We start from the raw sequence: 16,940 nt of genomic DNA, 5'->3' as shown, positions 1-16,940 counted from the left end.
ATTTTATATTTATATTTATTCAAATTAGTTATTAGAATTAATCAATTTTAGTGACAAAAAATTATTAGTTAGTGAACAATTTAGATACTAATTTAAAAAAATAAAAAGGGGTCACTAAAATATTCACTATTATGATTAACAATTATAATTAGTCGCTAAATTAGTGACTAATTAATTATAGACTAATTTAAAATCTAATTCTATTGAAACCCGATAATTATAATTAGTCGCTAACACCTTTTTTAGTTGTATATTTCATAATTATTCATAATAATAACTATTTTAATAATTAATAATTTTTTTATTTTGTAAATTGGTATACAAATTTATCACTATAGTGACTACCAATATTTTATCACTAAAATTGGTTGTTAACGAAGGATTTTCTTATAATGTTATAATTAATGAATTGTTTTTTTTAACTAAGGTTAATACTATATTAAAAAATGTGTAATTATGTTTTAAGTCCCCGTAAGGTTCAAAGAATGATAGGTAAATAATTTCATATATGACTTTTTGTTGTATTAATAAAAATAATTAAATATATAAATTTTAATTGTATTATTTTGACTCTATTAAATTATTGGTCAAGATTCGTCGTTAAGTAACCAATTGTTCTACATTAACCAAAATATCATTTATACCAACAACAAATCTTATAATTTTTTAACATATGAAAACAAATGAGAGTATTGATGGGACAAAACTACCCCATATTATCTAGACGAAAAAAATTAAACAAAAAAATAATAATTAAAAGATATAATCTTTTTGAATACTATATAGATAATTTTTTTTAACTCAAACTCAATTAAAGCTATCTAAATTTATTTTGAACCTGAAATTTAATTAGATTTTAAAATATTACTACTAAAAAAATTTATATTTTTTGTCAATTTTTAAATTTTTTTTTTAGGAAATACTTATAAATTTTGTTATAAAAAAAATTTTGCAGGAAATTGTTGTTAATTTTTTTGCAAAATATTTTGTATAAAATACTTTTCACAACAAATTTTGTAGGAAATACTTACAAATTTTATAATTTTGTAGGAAATAATTACTCACGAAAGAATTACTTGTCAATTAAAATTCTTAGAAAAAATAGCAGGAAAAAGACTTTTCTTGCAAATTTTTTTAACAAATTTGCAAGAAAAATATAATGTAATATAAGAATTTTTAGTAGTGTATGTAGTTGTTCAAATTTTCATTCCAATTTAACCAATAATATCACTATGTAATTATTCATAAGTTTTGTTTAGATGTTTTTTGTTTCGAAAATTAAAGTGTCAAGTGAAAATATTGATGGAGAAAACATCAAAGATTAATTTATTTTAAGTTATGGTTGGAATACCATTAATTGGGATTTATGTTTTAAGTTTAATTTATTTTGAGTTATGTTTGGAATACCATTAACTTTGATTTATGTTTTAAGTTCTATTTTATAGATAACTTAGAGTATACTTTGATTTAAATTTATATTTTTAGATGAAAATTTAATTTTAAAATATAAATATTTTAAAAAAACCTACTAGTATACATAAATATGTTCAAATTTAAAATAGTTTGCATGTGTTTTTTAAATGGACACTAAGCAACAAGTAAATTATTTTATATATAGAATAAATGAGGTAGCTAGTTACCTACTATTTGCGACTCCTGTAATTCTTAACATCTCTACCATCACCTAATTTAAAACCTTATATTTTCCACCAACACCAACCATAATGAAAAGAGTAAATACTTTGCCCAGAGACTTTTGCCCCTCACACTTAGAAACTCAGAAAACAAAATAACTTTACATCCATACAAAATACACTTAATTACACAGAAGTGGATGAACACATTGTTTCAATACGATCCCACACCTTTTAAATATTTGTACAAACGCCTCACTTTTTGGAAGAAAAATAAAAAGTACATAAAACGAGTTTCCTAAAAATAAAAATTAACTTACACATAGATTAAAAAAGAAGTTGTAGGAAAAAGAATTTACAAATAATTTAATTTATAAATCAATTTTAACTTATACACAAAATCTAATTAAGCTTTTCTTTTACCTTTTACAATTTCTTATAAGTTTTTTTCCCAAATATATGTGGGCCAAGTCACAATCCAAGTGAGATTCCTAGTAGGACAATGACTGAGGACGAGATTGTTGCATGTGACATCAATTGTCCTGTGGAGGCCAAGTGGGACGAGTCACAATCGAATCGTGACGTTTGAGTTGGTACGCTCTTAAGTAAAAAGAGTTACACCCTGACTAATGCCTATAAATTTTGATCTAGTAATAACACTCAATCCTAACCATATATCTAATACCACTTCAATATTAATCTTAACTAACCGTAAACCGAAACTCTTAATTTTGTCATCATTTATATTTGTTTAATTGATGCCACAAAAATATAGTGTTATTAGGAATGATTTAGTCGTGATGATGATAAACATGAAATAAAGCATCAACATTAAAATCAAATTTCACTAGTAATATGAGATGAAAACTAATTTTAAAGATAAAATATTATCAAAGTCATATCATAATAAACAAAATAAACACTTGTGTACAAATCAAACAAAAACAAATTACATCAGAAATAGAAATACAGAAGAAATATAATTAAATATTATAAGGTCCACTTTTATTCTGCCAAATGTTTAAGGGCTGCCCCAATCTGTTGGGCCTAAGGCTGACCCATGGGGTACCCAAAACCCCCTAAAGTATCCCTAACACCCTCATTCTTCTATTTTCCAGAAACAAACCAGTACTCCTCCCTCTTAGAGCTACAACAACTCTCTGCTAAGGTTTGGTCTCTAGTCCTCTGTCAAGTTCGCTCAAGCTCATTCTACTCCACGTAGGTTGACCTCCAGCCCTTATACTCTTTCTTTTAACTCTATTTTTCGTGGACCAACAAAGATTCATGGGTTTAACCTTGTTTTTCCATCTAGGTCAGTGTTTCCAGCTCTCGAAACTTACTCTTGGAGCTGTTGTGTTTCTTTAGTGAGCACCAATGTCTTCCTTTAACCTTTGTCCAGGTAAGGGAAGTTAGGGTTTCACGTTTTCGAGTTATATTTGTTGGTTCCTGTTATATTTCATGATTTTGATGCTTGTGTGAAGCTTTTGATGGTATAAAAATTAACTGTATGTTGTTATGGTTGAATGCCTGAACTGAGCACGCGTGAACAGTGGAGAAATCTGGTATTTTCGCCAAGGCGAGCCACTCTCGCCCAAGCGAGAGTACCAGAAGTTGCTCCGTGGAACTTGCGCGAGCTGTCGCTCAGGCGAGGAGGTTTCGCCTAAGCGCGACAACGCGACAATGCCATTGTTCCACTTTTCGAGCTCTTGCTTAGGCGAAAGCAGCTCGCTTGAGCGAGAGAACCCTCTCGCTTGAGCGAAGCCTTTCAGTCTGAGCGAGAATTGGGTGAGAATGTGCCCAGGTCCTGGTTTTTTCTCTATTCTTAGATGTTTTCCTCATGTTTGGTTGAATTACTATGTTAAAGCATGAAATGGGTGATTTTGCAAGTATTGAATGGTTTATGGGTTGAAATTGATGAGTTTGACATGATCTTGACATGTAACATGAATGGGATGGTTGGTTATAAGTGTTGACATGGAATTGGTATGTATAATGACTTTATGTTGGTTGGAGAAACATGATGTTGGTATGCGTAAATCCACGAAGGTTTCGTGGTGGTGCCTCATTGGTCAGAACATAATTCCATGGATCTTTAGGTGAGATCTCATCTCATTGGTCAAGACGTAATTCCACGATGGCTGCGTGGTGGTATCTCATGGTCAGGACGTAATTCCATGACCTTTGTTAGTGGCAGCTCATGGTGGTGCCTCATGCTTAGGACGTAATTCCACGAAGTTCGTGGTGGTGTCTCATTATATAATTTAGTAAGGATTCAAGTAAAGATTGCATCTTGACACTCTAAAGAGTCAGTGAGTCTCACGTAGAGCGTACTGACTCAAGTGGTGTGAGTAGCAAGAGGCCCTAATCTTTGGCAGGATAATGGCCCTAGATGTTTGAAGGCTAACCTTGTGAGTGGTAGGGTAAAACCCATTGGCAATTGGCTCTGCAGAGGTCACCACAAGTGCAAGCATTCAGTGAATCTAACTAATTATATGTATTCAGATAAGTCGTGTCTTGAGTCTTAGTGTCTTGTTTGTGAGTCATCACATGCTTGGTTGATGTATGTATCTTTGGCTATCCAATTGTATGCAATGGTATGATAAATCATTTTCTACTCTAACTTACCCTTTCTGCTTGCTTGTATGTCCTGTGTGTGATTTTCTCTTTTGCGATAATCATCAATTTATTGATGAGAGCAGATGCGAGAACTCCTCATAATCAACAAGGTAATGGAGATTCCGCTGCATAGCTTATCTTGGGTCGGACCCAACTTTTTCTGAATTTTCTTTAGGGCTGTAGCCGATGTATTTCCTTGCCCTTGATGCACTTACTTTATTATTGTTAGACTTTTTTCTTTGTCTTGTTATTGGCATCGTGGTGTGTCTTAGTTTTCCTTCTAAACGTTCTTGAATAACTGTAAGAAGTAGCGTTTATACTCCATGACTTTACTTTTTATTATTCATCATAATGTTTCATTTAATTATTTTATTATTTAAATAAGACGTTAGAATTATAAAAATATAATATAATTAATTATACAAAGTGAAATTATCAACAAAAAAGCTAATCAAAACAAACGGACTTACGAGTCCTTTCCTTTGATATATGTATTTTGTGGATAGAAAAATATATTTATTTGATTAAAAGATATTGAAACTACCATTACTTTAGAAATACTTTATAAGAATATATTCTTTTGTGTTTTCTCATTTTAAATATTTTTTTCATGAAATATTTACTTACTAATTTTAAAAAAATATATTAATAAAATACAAAAATTGATTAAATAAATGACATTAAAAAATTATAAGATATTTTACAATAAGAACATAAATAAAACAAAATAAAAAATATAAAAAATAAATAAGTTATATAGTATAAAATGCATGCATACCATTCAGACGGTAATCAATCTAAAAGTACTTCATAACGATATATCTTCTTTTTTTCACACTTCTCCAATTGTAATTTCTTATCATATATAAATCTTTATAAAAGAAGTATGATAAAGTTTTAAATATTTATAACATGAGTGTCTGTAATAAAATAATGTAATAAATATGTTGTTTAGTCAATATGGTAATATTCGTACGATGATATTTCTTCAAATTAAATATTGTCAAAATTTATTGATAGAAAACATTCGTTGTCATGTTATATGGTTTATTATTTTCATCTAGAATAAATATTCTTAAACTTTTCTCTAATTTTACTCTGGACAAAGCTAGTTGGTCATGGATAAACATCGGTCTTTAAAGAAACAGAGCAACATGAGACAATGTTTCTTTTTAACTTTTATTAATATATAACTATTGCAAAACATAAAGAAATAAGAAATTTTCTTCTTTTAAATTTGAAGGACTGCCCTAAATCAGAAAGTATAAGATTCATCATTGGAATATATATTTTTCTCCATTTTAAATTTTGGCTAAAACTATTGCTTCAATTATATTTCTACCAAGCTCGTTCTCAACCAATTCGGTGGCATTGCATAAACCATCACTTTGATCGATGTTTCTCACAAACATTATTGGAACCCCAACCTTCAAAAGTGGCTTGTAATTAGAGGTGTCAATTTGACCACTAGTCCATGGGCTAGCCTTAATCCATTCTTCATAAAGTCTCCTTTTAGGGGATTCCAAATGAGGGGGCCAAAAAAAAGTCCCAGCTCCCAAAGCCCCATCTCTAGTGGATTAGGGCTAGAACTAAGGTAGGTTAGGCCCTTCAAATAATACTACATTAAGCAAGAGTCAAAGATCAACCCGAGTGACTTGGACGGGTCCGAAGACCCAGACAAGCTTGACGAGCCAAACAGGTCTGATCACCCGGACAAGTCTGAAGCCCAAGACGAGCCTGACGACCCAAACGGGCCCGAAGACCCGAACCAGCCCAACAAACTGGACGGGTCTGAAGACCTAGATGTGCCTAATGACACAGACAGGCTTGGTGACTCGGACAAGCACGATGACCCGGACGACCTTGACGATTCAGACGGGCTCAACGACATGGATGAGCCCGAAAACCCGAACATACCCGACGACTCGAACGGGCCTGATGATCTAGATAAGCATGACGACATGGACGAGCCTAATGATTCGGACAAGCCTAACGATTTGGACAAGCCTGACGACACGGACAAACAAAACGATTTGGACGGGTCGGACGACCCCAACGACCCTGACGGGCCCGACGATCCAGACAGGTCCGACGACTCGAACAAGTCAAGTTCGTTGGGCCCGTCCGGATCGTTTGACCTATTCTGGTCGTCAGACTCATCTTGGTCATCAGGCCCATCGGGTTTGTCAGACTCCTCTTGGTCATTGGGTCCGTCTAGTTCGTCGGGTTCATTTGGGTCGTTATGCTTGTCCGGGTCGTTTTGCCTGACCAGACGGCTGATCCAGGTCATTTGACCCGTTCGAATCTTTTGGCCCGTTCGACTCGTTGGGTCTGTTCTGGTCGTCCGACTCATCTTGGTCATCAGGCCTATTTGGTTCGTCGGGCCCGTCCGAGTCGTCACACTTGTCCAGGTTGTTGGGCCTGTCTAGTTTGTCGGGGTCGTTCGGGTCGTCACGCTTATCCAGTTCGTTTGGCCCATCCAAATCGTCGACCCAGTTTGAATTTTCAGGCTCGTCCGTGCTGTCGTGCAGCTTCAGGTCGTTTGGCCCGTCCGAATCATCGGGCCCGACCGGATAGTCGAGCACGGTCAGATCCTTGGACCCGTTTGGATCGTCGGGCATGTTCGAGTCGTCGGACCCGTTAGGGTCATCGGACTCGTTCGATTCGTTGAATCCGTCCGGGTCATTGTGCTTGTCGAGATCATTGGGCAGGTTCAGGTCATTGGCCCTATTCGGGTTGTCGTGCTTGTCCGGGTCATTGAGTCCATCCCATAGATAATAATATATTTTAAAAAATAATATATTTTTTGTGACATCCCATTTCTAATAGAGTAATATACTAAAATTAAGAATCACATAATTATAATATAAAAGAGCACATGACATGAAGCATACATGTACTAACTATTACAGTTATCCATAATATACTTGGAATGAAAGTTTAGGCATACCACAATGCCATAAAACATAACACAAGAGTACTATTGTTTTGCAAAAGGATTGCTCAGGGAGCAAGGAATTTAAAACAAACTAAGAGTTCTTCAAAAGGGCTCAACTGTGAGCCACAACCCAGACCATGGGGACCACTCTACACAACATCATCTCTACCACTCTGAGTACCTCCAGGGGTTTCCACATCTGCTCACACCAATAAATTGGTGATCATTGCAAAAATGAGAAACCAAGCAAAGAAACATACACCAAAAGAAAGGGTAAGCTAGAGCAAAAATTATTTTAATCATGTTATAAAGCAAATAAATAGTCAGATCATATTATGCACAGACAAAGCAGTAGGCACCCAAATCATGTGAAAGCAAACAATTTCAAGACTCTATGACTCAATATCCGGATCATACTCTTGATATAGAATTCTAAAGGAAGTATGAGCCTGTGTTGGCTTCTAAACTCTATAGAGTCTAGACGCAAGGGGTTATCACCCAACCAACACAGGGTTAATCCTCTAATGTCTTGGGCCCAATATGTCCCAAGATTAGGACCTCTTGCCACTCTCACCACATAAATTATTCTACTCTATGTGAGCGTGAATAATTTTTAGAGGTCAGGATACCTTCCTTTATCTAGACATCTCCTACATCAAGGTATTCACTAACCACCATCATCAAGAGTTTCCCTTGAAACTCTTTTACCAACAATTTCCACATGCCATCTCAATCATTCAAGTCTCATGCCAAACCACCACCAATCAAACAAGTCATGTTTTCCATTTCATACTCAACATAACAAGATTTCATTTAATCTCATACTTTATAAATGCATACCATGACATACATATATCACAAAATAGTATTCATCCCAAATAAATGAGTGCCAACATTTAAGTACTTGTAATTCCATGCACTCAAGCACAACACACAACCATAATTCTTACATCAAAATTCCTAAGAAAATTTATTATCACAACACCAAAATCACTGCAGTAATGCGTGACACATTTCTCAAGCTACAAACATCTAATCAACGATCCAACCAGTCAAACCATAAAATAGCATGTTATGAACCAAATGTCAAAATTTGAGCTCAATCCAACGGTTAATGAGTCGGGAAAGTCAATTTTACTAAAACTATGCATATCAGAAAAATACACAGTCGCCCAACGACCAAGTCACTCGCCTAGCGACTGCCCGATGGTTCAAGAATACGAGAAATAATGTCAAATATCACAGTTTCATGAATATTTGAACCCCTAACTCAGAAATATACCAAAAACTAACGTTTTTCCCAATCTTGTCTCATATTCCATAAAACACTAATCAAACTTAGCCAAACAAACCAAGAACAAACAAAACAACAACAAAAAGTGAAACCCTAGCTTCCCTTACCTTACTCAAGCTTAGCCAAACAAAATAGTACCCCAAGGAGAGCACCACAACTCTAGAAACATATTAAGGAGCTGGAAATATTGGCACACAAAAATACAAGAGGGTTATTAGGATAAACCCTAGGTAGAACCACCACAAGACAGTTGGAAAAAGAAGGTTGGGGTCTACTTACTTGGAGATACAAGTTCAGGAAACTCTGAACAAAGAAGATTCGCTAACTTGAGGAGGCAAAAACTTGTGCCTTAGTAGAGCTGCTGCTCTATAGTTTGAGGAAGGGAAGAGAAATTGTTTTCTGCAAAGTGAGACAGAATGAAGAGTGAGGGTCTATGAGGGGGTCTTGGGGGTCCATAGTGGGCTGGTCTTGGGCCCTTGAAAAGGTCAGGCCCAACCCCTCTTTTAGGACATATATTAAAAATTAAAAGGGGTCTCACATTTTTCATGTTGAAGAGGAAAGCCCATGGGTTGGCCCTGATCCACAGGGCTTTTATGGGAGTTTTGGCCTTGTGAGCTTCTTTGATACGGGTTTTTTTCGATTTGGGCTTTTTTGGCCCCAACCCACATAGGCTAGGGCCAAGCCCTATAGGCTTGACCAAATTGATACCTCTACTTGTAACTAAGTTTATGTCATTTTTAAAATTCAGTTGTAAGCCATTCTTCTTCAACTTCACTATCTTTATATGATTGGCATGAGTAATTTGAATTAAAATATCGTTTTTTCCTTCGTTGGATAATGGTAAAAATGAAGTTGATTTTCTCAATTACTTCAAAAAGTTAGTTCTAAAATAAATCTTTCTTGGAAAATGTGAAATCTCTCAAATTTAACAAAAGTTCATGATATGTAAAGTTTACCAAATGAAGAACGAGATTGTCACAAGGAATAGTTTAGGAGGGCTTTTGGAATTTTAATATCATATTCACTGGTCTTCCTCCATATTATTGGGCTATATTCTAATCCAAGTATCCATTATTCAAATTCTTGTATATCATTTACATTGCCTATACTCCTTCTTGTCTTTAATATCCTGTTTTTAGTTAATTTCAGTACTTTACAAATTTTCCACAAATATAAAGAATTCATAACAATATCTATAATGTCTTGTTTGAAACCTTTAGGTATTACCAATAAAATTTGATATAAATTCCCTCCAAGAACAACAACCTTTCATCCAAATGTATTGATTTTTATCCTGATTTAGGTGTGTATCAATTTTTTGTTATGGTTGAAATTGAAAATGGATACAAGCCTCAAATTGGAGGAGAGCTACAAAGTGTGCATTTACATGGAAAAATCCAAAGTAAAGAGTGGGTATATAAGGTGGTCCTCTAAAGAAAATGGGTCAATCTACTTATGTTGTTGTTGTTGCTATTTGATGACTTGGGCCTAGCCTTTGCCCAATCAAAAGTCAATCATTATGCTTCTTTCATGGGCCTAAGAGCTTTAAGACCATAATGGGTCTAAAAGACTCCAAATTCTTATCTCATAGCCAAGGATGACATCAAGCTACCTAAAAGTCTATTAGTATAATTTTCAATTGGGCCAATTGTTTAGGCCATGCTTTCAAAATAAATTTCTGGAAGTAGTTTTTGATCATATTTCACCTAATTTTTGCAATTGGATCCATTAGGCCCAATTACAAAAGTCTAGGTCGAGTTGCATCTAGGTCAACAAGGTAGGCGTGATCAAGTCACATGGTACTCTAGGAATGGAGAGTATTTTTCTACTTTCTTGAGTGGCCACATGACACTCTAGGAATGAAGAGTATTTTTCCACCTTCTTGAGTGACCACATGACACTCTAGGTATGGAGAGTATTTTTCCACCTTCTTGAGTAGCCATATGTCCTTTTCCTATTGGAGATGATTTTTGGTTTGGTTTCCAAGATAGCCAAGTTAAGATTTTTTTTGCTTTTCCAAATTAGGAGACACCTTAGGCTATAAATAAAGGTGCCTCCCACCTTGTAAATTCACTCTTGAATGTGTAATGTTATGATGTTGAGATCACTTCACAAAAATTCCTTTGAGAGTCACCTAGCTAGAGCATTCTTCTAGAAGCTCCTCTAGCCCTCCTCCTCTAAAGTTGAGGGTATGGTGTGGTGGTAGGCTAAAGCTTAATTGTGGTGTACAAGTTGCAGTGAGGCTTTAGGAATAGTGATGGGATATATGCATACTTTGGTGATTGTGGTATAAGATTGGAAACCATGATAGCATAGTGATGTGAGGTGACGCATATGGGTCTATACGTGAATGAGATGTAGGTAACTTGGTAATTTTAGAGTAGGTTTAGGAATGGTTTGAGTGTGTAGCATTTGCTCTACTATGTCAGATTAGTACAATTCACAGTACTGGTACAACACTTGGTAGTAAGATCAGTACCATCAGGCGATTAGTTACAATTCTATAGGGCTGCTAGGACGTGCGGTGTAAGACCCGAGAAATTTAAATAATTAAATAAATAATTATTTAATAAATGCGGGTGGTGGGAACTTTTATGACATTTAATGTGGGGTTTTATGACGTGGAATAATACTAGCTTAAATGGTTGAAAGTACTTGATTATTATGAAAAGGACTTGAGTTTGAGTCTTGCGTATGCCATTTATGTGTTATATTAATTGTTTATTATTTTGGCACTATGCTAGATCATGATGAGTGATAATATGATCCTATATTTATAGGAATTATCAAAAAACTTGAGTTGGTTAAATTGGTTGTGTTTTTGATTTGAAATTGGATGGTTGTGTGTTCAAACCTTGGTTTAGGCGAAATAAGTTCCTTTTTGGCCAAATTTCTTTTTGGCAGGAATGTGAAGAACCAGAAAACCCTAGCCATCTAGAAAAGCAGCTGGAAGGGATGGAAAAGGGTTAGGTAGAGTCCTTTTGATACTTTTAATTAATTTTGATGAAAGATTATCTTGTTTTCTTTTAGGGTTATGAATATGGTGAAGTTGTTTACGAAAGCTTTTTGAAAATTCCCACTGGACATTAAGATAGCAAGCTATCTAGATGTGAAGGTTCATTTATCTAGCTCATGAAAGGAAGAAGAGAGTTGGATTCAAGCTTAAAACACACACAAAAATAACAACACTTAAAGAGCAAAATGAAAGAAGAAACAATAAAAATGGAAAGCATAAAAGATGAACAATGGAAGAAGCACGCCACTCATAGGGGGGATCTAAGCCAACCAAACCCTAAAGATGAGTGAAGGTGCCGCCACTTGCAAGCAAGATAAGGCAAAGGTGAGTTCACTTCTAGGAAGGAGAGCTCATGGCAATGGTGGTTGAATACCCAAAGTTTATAACAAAATGATCTACCCTTTTACATGTCTAGGAGCACCCCTTATATAGAAGAGTTTAGGTGCCTCTAAGCAAATAAAAGATACCTAAGGATGTCTCTACAAAAACCTAACCTTAGCTTCTAGAAACTAGGTCAAATAAGGTTACAAAAATAAGAGACAAAAGAGCCAACTATGGTATGTGCAAGGCTAATTTCGTTCTAGCACAAAAGGAGACAAAGAATGTGTCTCATATGTCTCCAAAAAGTGGCCAAAGTGTGCTAAAAACAAAGGAGACCAAAGGTACATAGGTACACTTGTTTTATGCCTTTTACTTTATGCTTTATGCTTTCCTCTCTCTTCCACTTCATCCATGTGCTCCAATCACCATGTGCCACCTAGCCATGCTCTACTTTCTCTTAATTACCTATAAAACAAGACAAACAAGGATTAGCATGTTTTGCGTCTTCTCTTCTTTTCTTTTCTTTAACATTTGAATTTGGTCCTCATTGACTTCTCTCGGTGAAAGAGGTAGTAATGTAATTTTTTTGCCTTGGAAGCTAAAGGAAAACTTGTTGGCATGGCCATCATGAAAAGCTTTTCTATCAAATTGCCATGACCTTCCTAGTAAAATGTGAGTTGCTTCCATAGGCACTAAGTCACAAAACACCTCATCTTTGTAATTTCCAATGGAGAAGTTAATAAGGACTTGTTTATCAACTTTGATCTCACCTTCCTCACTAAGTCAATATAGCTTATAGGGCTTGGCATGAGGGATGGTTTTCAAGCCAAGCTTGTCCATAACCTGTGTGCTAGCCACATTGACACAACTTCCACTATCAATTATGAGGGAGCAGGTTTTGTTGTTGTTTTGGCACCTTGAGTGAAAAATGTTTTCTCTTTGGTTTTCAAATGCTTTAGGAACTTGGCCTAGCATGCGCCTAACCACCAACAAACCTCCTTCATTGGGTTTGATTTCATCTTCACTTGAAGATTAGGAAGAAGTGTGGGAGGAAGAACTTTTTTGGGAGGGGGGAAGAATGTTCACTTTCAACCTCTCCTTTAGGGTTCAAGATCATGTTCCTTTTTGTTGGGCAATTTGAAGCAATGTGACCATACCCCAAACACTTAAAACATTTTATGGAACTAGTTCTTGAACCTTGGGAAGAGTTTGCACTTTCATGAGAGTTTCTAGACGCATTGGTCCTAGGTGGGTGGTCTTTGGAAGAAGGTTTCTCATCTTTTCTTTCTTTTCCTTTCCATGTTCTAGAGTAGTAGTCATTGTAAGGAGTACTCTTCTTAGCCTCTTGTTTCTTTTTCAATTGACTTTCAACTTTTAAGGCCAAGTGTAAAATTTTGTCAAGAGTAGAGTACTCATACAACTCAACTACATCTTGAACTTCTCTTCTAAGACCACTCACAAATCTAGCTACCTTTTCTTCTTCACTTTCAAATTGGAGTCCTACTTTGAGAAGCATGGACTCCATCATTTTAAAATACTCATTCACACACATGGACCCTTGTTGAAGCCTTTGGAGTTTCAAAAGAGTCTCCCTCCTATAGTAGGAAGGAACAAATCTAGCACGTATCAAAGTTTTAATGTCCATCCAAGAGGCTGCGGATGGCTCTTGGTTAATATTGTCCATACACAATTGACGCCACAATGTCATGGCATAATCTTCAAATTCTAAAACTACTAAGTCTACTTGCTCTTGATCACTAACTAAATGAATATTAAATATTTGGTCCACTTTTTGCTCCCATTCAATGTAGATGTTTGGGTCATTTTCCCCCTTGAACTTTGGAATCTTGATTGGTGGAGGTTGTCTTTGTGGGAGTTGATTGCGCCTTCCACCACCATCATGGCCGTGCCTTCTTCTTCTTCCACCATGGCTAGAGTCCTCAGAAGAGGACCTCCTCCTTCTCCTCTCATCTTCTCTAAGCTCAAGTCTTTGGATATGCTCTTGTAGGAAGATCTCACTTTGTCTCCTATCCGCCCTCAATTGATCAAAAGTTTCCCTTCTACTCACTTCCATCTCACGTAGGATGTTGGCAAGGGTGATTTGTTCACTTTCTTGGGCCATAGGAGTCACCATGGGAGGGTAATAAGGTGAAGCCGATTCCTCCTCCTCTTCTACCTCCAAGATTGGATCCATATTCATGCTCCTACACCAAAACTCACTAAAAATCGAGACAAACAAGATGTTAGATAATAAAACAAGCCAAACCCGAGACCAAGTGTGATCTTCACAAGCACCCAAGTGTTTTTGATCACACTCCCAAAGCACACAAGCAAGGCTAGCACTCAAAATCCTTCCAAACAAGTGAAAACAACTTAAAAAAAAGATAAAAACCTTTCAAAAGCAAAACAAGTGGCTCGGCCACAACACTCTAGGAAAACAAGGAAATGAAAACAATTAAGACAAAACAAAAATTACCTAAAGACAAGCAAGCAAAGCTCAAAAACAAGAAATTTTAACTTCTAAGGAAATTTTGTTTTAAAGACAAAACTTGAACAAGACTAAAGCAATGAAAAACACTTTTAAAGACTCTATGGAAAGCATTTGAACAAGCCAAGATTATACCTCAAATTATGCATACACCAAGAAAGATCATAACCAAGTTAAAGCATGGAACTAATTTGCCAATATCACCTAAAATCCAAGTATAAAATTTGGTAGCATAACACCTAGTAAAAATGGCCAAATGGATTCACCAAACAACACATTAGCTCTCGGCCAAACTATTTTTGGTCATGAAAATAATTTTTCTTTTCAAAACTAGGTACTTAAGATGATGAGAAGGATATTTTAGGGTGTCTTGAACACTTAGTTCCTTAAAACTTAGGTCAAAATCAATTTCAAGGAGCATGCTACAACAAAAGGCATAGATCTCATGCAATAGCTCAAATACTTAGAAACAAGAACAAGAAAACTCAAAGAAGCATATGACATATGACTCAAGCAAAAGTTAGACACATTTAAAGACTCAACATGACATACACAAAGATACAAACATGTAGCTATCGTGCATTTAAACTCATGGATTTGAGGCTCAAAGACTAAGCATCAAAAGACATGTTATCCAACCACATTTAAGAGTTTAAAGAGGTGCAAAAACCGTAGCCAAACTGCTACAACATAACTTGAAAACGATGATTCCCGTATTCTTGGCAGATTTGACCTTTGCTCACTACTTTGATCATAACTTTCTCCACAAAACTCCAAATGCGTTAGTTCTTTTTTTTTCTGGAAACTAGACTCAAAGCGATTTCTTTTGACACCAAAAACATAATTTTTGGACCGCTGAGCTGGTGCAGTTTAATGTTTTAAAATTGTCACGTTTTCTGCCAACACAGTTTTTTTGTGTCATGGAAGTGGATTTGAACCATAACAAGATAGCTACAACAAGATAAGGTTAGCACATGAAAAACACCATATTCAAGATAACCTAGGCTCTAGATACCAAATGATGAAGAATTATCTTGTTTTCTTTTAGGGTTATGAATATGGTGAAGTTGTTTACGAAAGCTTTTTGAAAATTTCCACTTGACATTAAGATAGTAAGCTATCTAGATGTGAATGTTCATTTCTCAAGCTCATGAAAGGAAGTTGGATTCAAGCTTAAAACACACACGAAAATAACAACACTTAAAGAGCAAAATGAAAGAAGAAACAATAAAAATGGAAAGCATAGAAGATGAACAATGGAAGAAGCACGCCACTCATAAGGGGGGATCTAAGCCAACCAAACCCTAGAGATGAGTGATGGTGCCGCCACTTGCAAGCAAGATAAGGCAAATGTGAGTTCACTTCTAGGAAGGAGAGCTCATGGCAATGGTGGTTGAATACACAAAGTTTATAACAAAATGATCAACCCTTTTACATGTCTAGGAGCACCCCTTATATAGAAGAGTTTAGGTGCCTCTAAGCAAATAAAAGATACCTAAGGATGTCTCTACAAAAACCTAACCTTAGCTTCTAGAAACTAGGTCAAATAAGGTTACAAAAATGAGAGACAAAAGAGCCAACTATGGTGTGTGCAAGGCTAATTTCGTTCTAGCACAAAAGGAGACAAAGAATGTGTCTCATATGTCTCCAAAAAGTGGCCAAAGTGTGCTTAAAGCAAAGGAGACCAAAGGTACATAGGTACACTTGTTTTATGCCTTTTACTTTATGCTTTATGCATTCCTCTCTCTTCCACTTCATCCATGTGCTCCAATCACCATGTTCCACCTAGCCATGCTCTACTTTTTCTTAATTACCTACAAAACAAGACAAACAAGGATTAACATGTTGGTTTAAGTTAATATAATCTTGGTCAAGGGTCAACTTTAGGTCAAAGTCAACAAGTCAACCAAAATAAGTCAACTAGAAACCAACTTAGGGAATTCAAACTAAAGTAATGAAAAACAAAGATAAAGGTGATGGAATAGAAGACTCCCCTCTAGACATGCTTCTAGTGATCCTTCTTGAGGGAGCTTCTAAGGAGGTGGTATGGTGGGTCACGCCTTCATCAAATTTGCACTAAAAAAAGAGAGCTAAGAGGGTATTTGGAAGCCATTGGACATGGAAAAAGTAGAAAGGTGCCAAGGAGTGGAATTTTGCTATCATCAAAGATCACAAGCTTTGCAAATTGGAAGTTAGGAAACCAGGTTAGGGGATTTCCTTTATGTGCATACTTATTTTTTTATTTTTTTCTTAGTATAATGCGTGACTGTGATGCATGTGCTTGATCAAAATGTACTTTGTTTTCGCATTTCCAGAATTTTTCCAAAAACCGCTTGACAACATTGAAGGTCTACCTAGCGATGCATGAATCTTGTGCTGTTTTTCTGGGTTAGTGATGAATCGCCTAGCGGCAGGGTCGAAACCACCAGGCGACGCGAAATAGACTTTCCCAATTATGCAATTGTGGTTGATTTGGGTGACATGTTTTAGTGTTTTGAGGAGTTATGTAATGTCTTTGTATGTGTGCTTTATAAATTGCATGAGTAGATCACGTATTAGGATGCTTTGGAGGTGTGGAATAACTATCTTTTCATGAAAACATTGTTTTTTGAATTTTTCGCGCAAAAGGGACC

At 35.7% G+C, this 16,940-nt stretch overlaps 1 protein-coding gene across 1 annotated transcript; it reads left to right on the top strand.

Moving 5' to 3' along the window:
- Positions 1-2,136: 2,136 nt before the first annotated feature.
- LOC114191233 (acidic repeat-containing protein-like) lies at positions 2,137-6,468 on the top strand. The gene is made up of 3 exons (XM_028080406.1): positions 2,137-2,217; positions 5,879-6,336; positions 6,423-6,468. Exons 1-3 carry the CDS (start codon positions 2,137-2,139, stop codon positions 6,466-6,468), a joined length of 585 nt encoding a protein of 194 aa, XP_027936207.1.
- The last annotated feature ends 10,472 nt before the right edge of the window (positions 6,469-16,940 follow it).

Source organism: Vigna unguiculata, chromosome 7 (assembly GCF_004118075.2).
Source record: "Vigna unguiculata cultivar IT97K-499-35 chromosome 7, ASM411807v1, whole genome shotgun sequence".
NCBI lineage: Eukaryota > Viridiplantae > Streptophyta > Magnoliopsida > Fabales > Fabaceae > Vigna > Vigna unguiculata.
Note: the sequence above shows the minus strand (reverse complement) of the source record. Positions and strands in the feature narration are given on the sequence as shown.

What these genes read in the sequence shown, in the direction of transcription:
- LOC114191233 (XM_028080406.1), top strand. Translation starts at nt 2,137, where the DNA reads ATGACTGAGGACGAGATTGTTGCATGTGACATCAATTGTCCTGTGGAG. An exon ending in AGTCACAATCGAATCGTGAC is followed by an intron (nt 2,218 to 5,878) that starts GTTTGAGTTGGT and finishes TACTACATTAAG; the next exon opens with CAAGAGTCAAAGATCAACCC. An exon ending in GGGCCCGACGATCCAGACAG is followed by an intron (nt 6,337 to 6,422) that starts GTCCGACGACTC and finishes CTTGGTCATCAG; the next exon opens with GCCCATCGGGTTTGTCAGAC.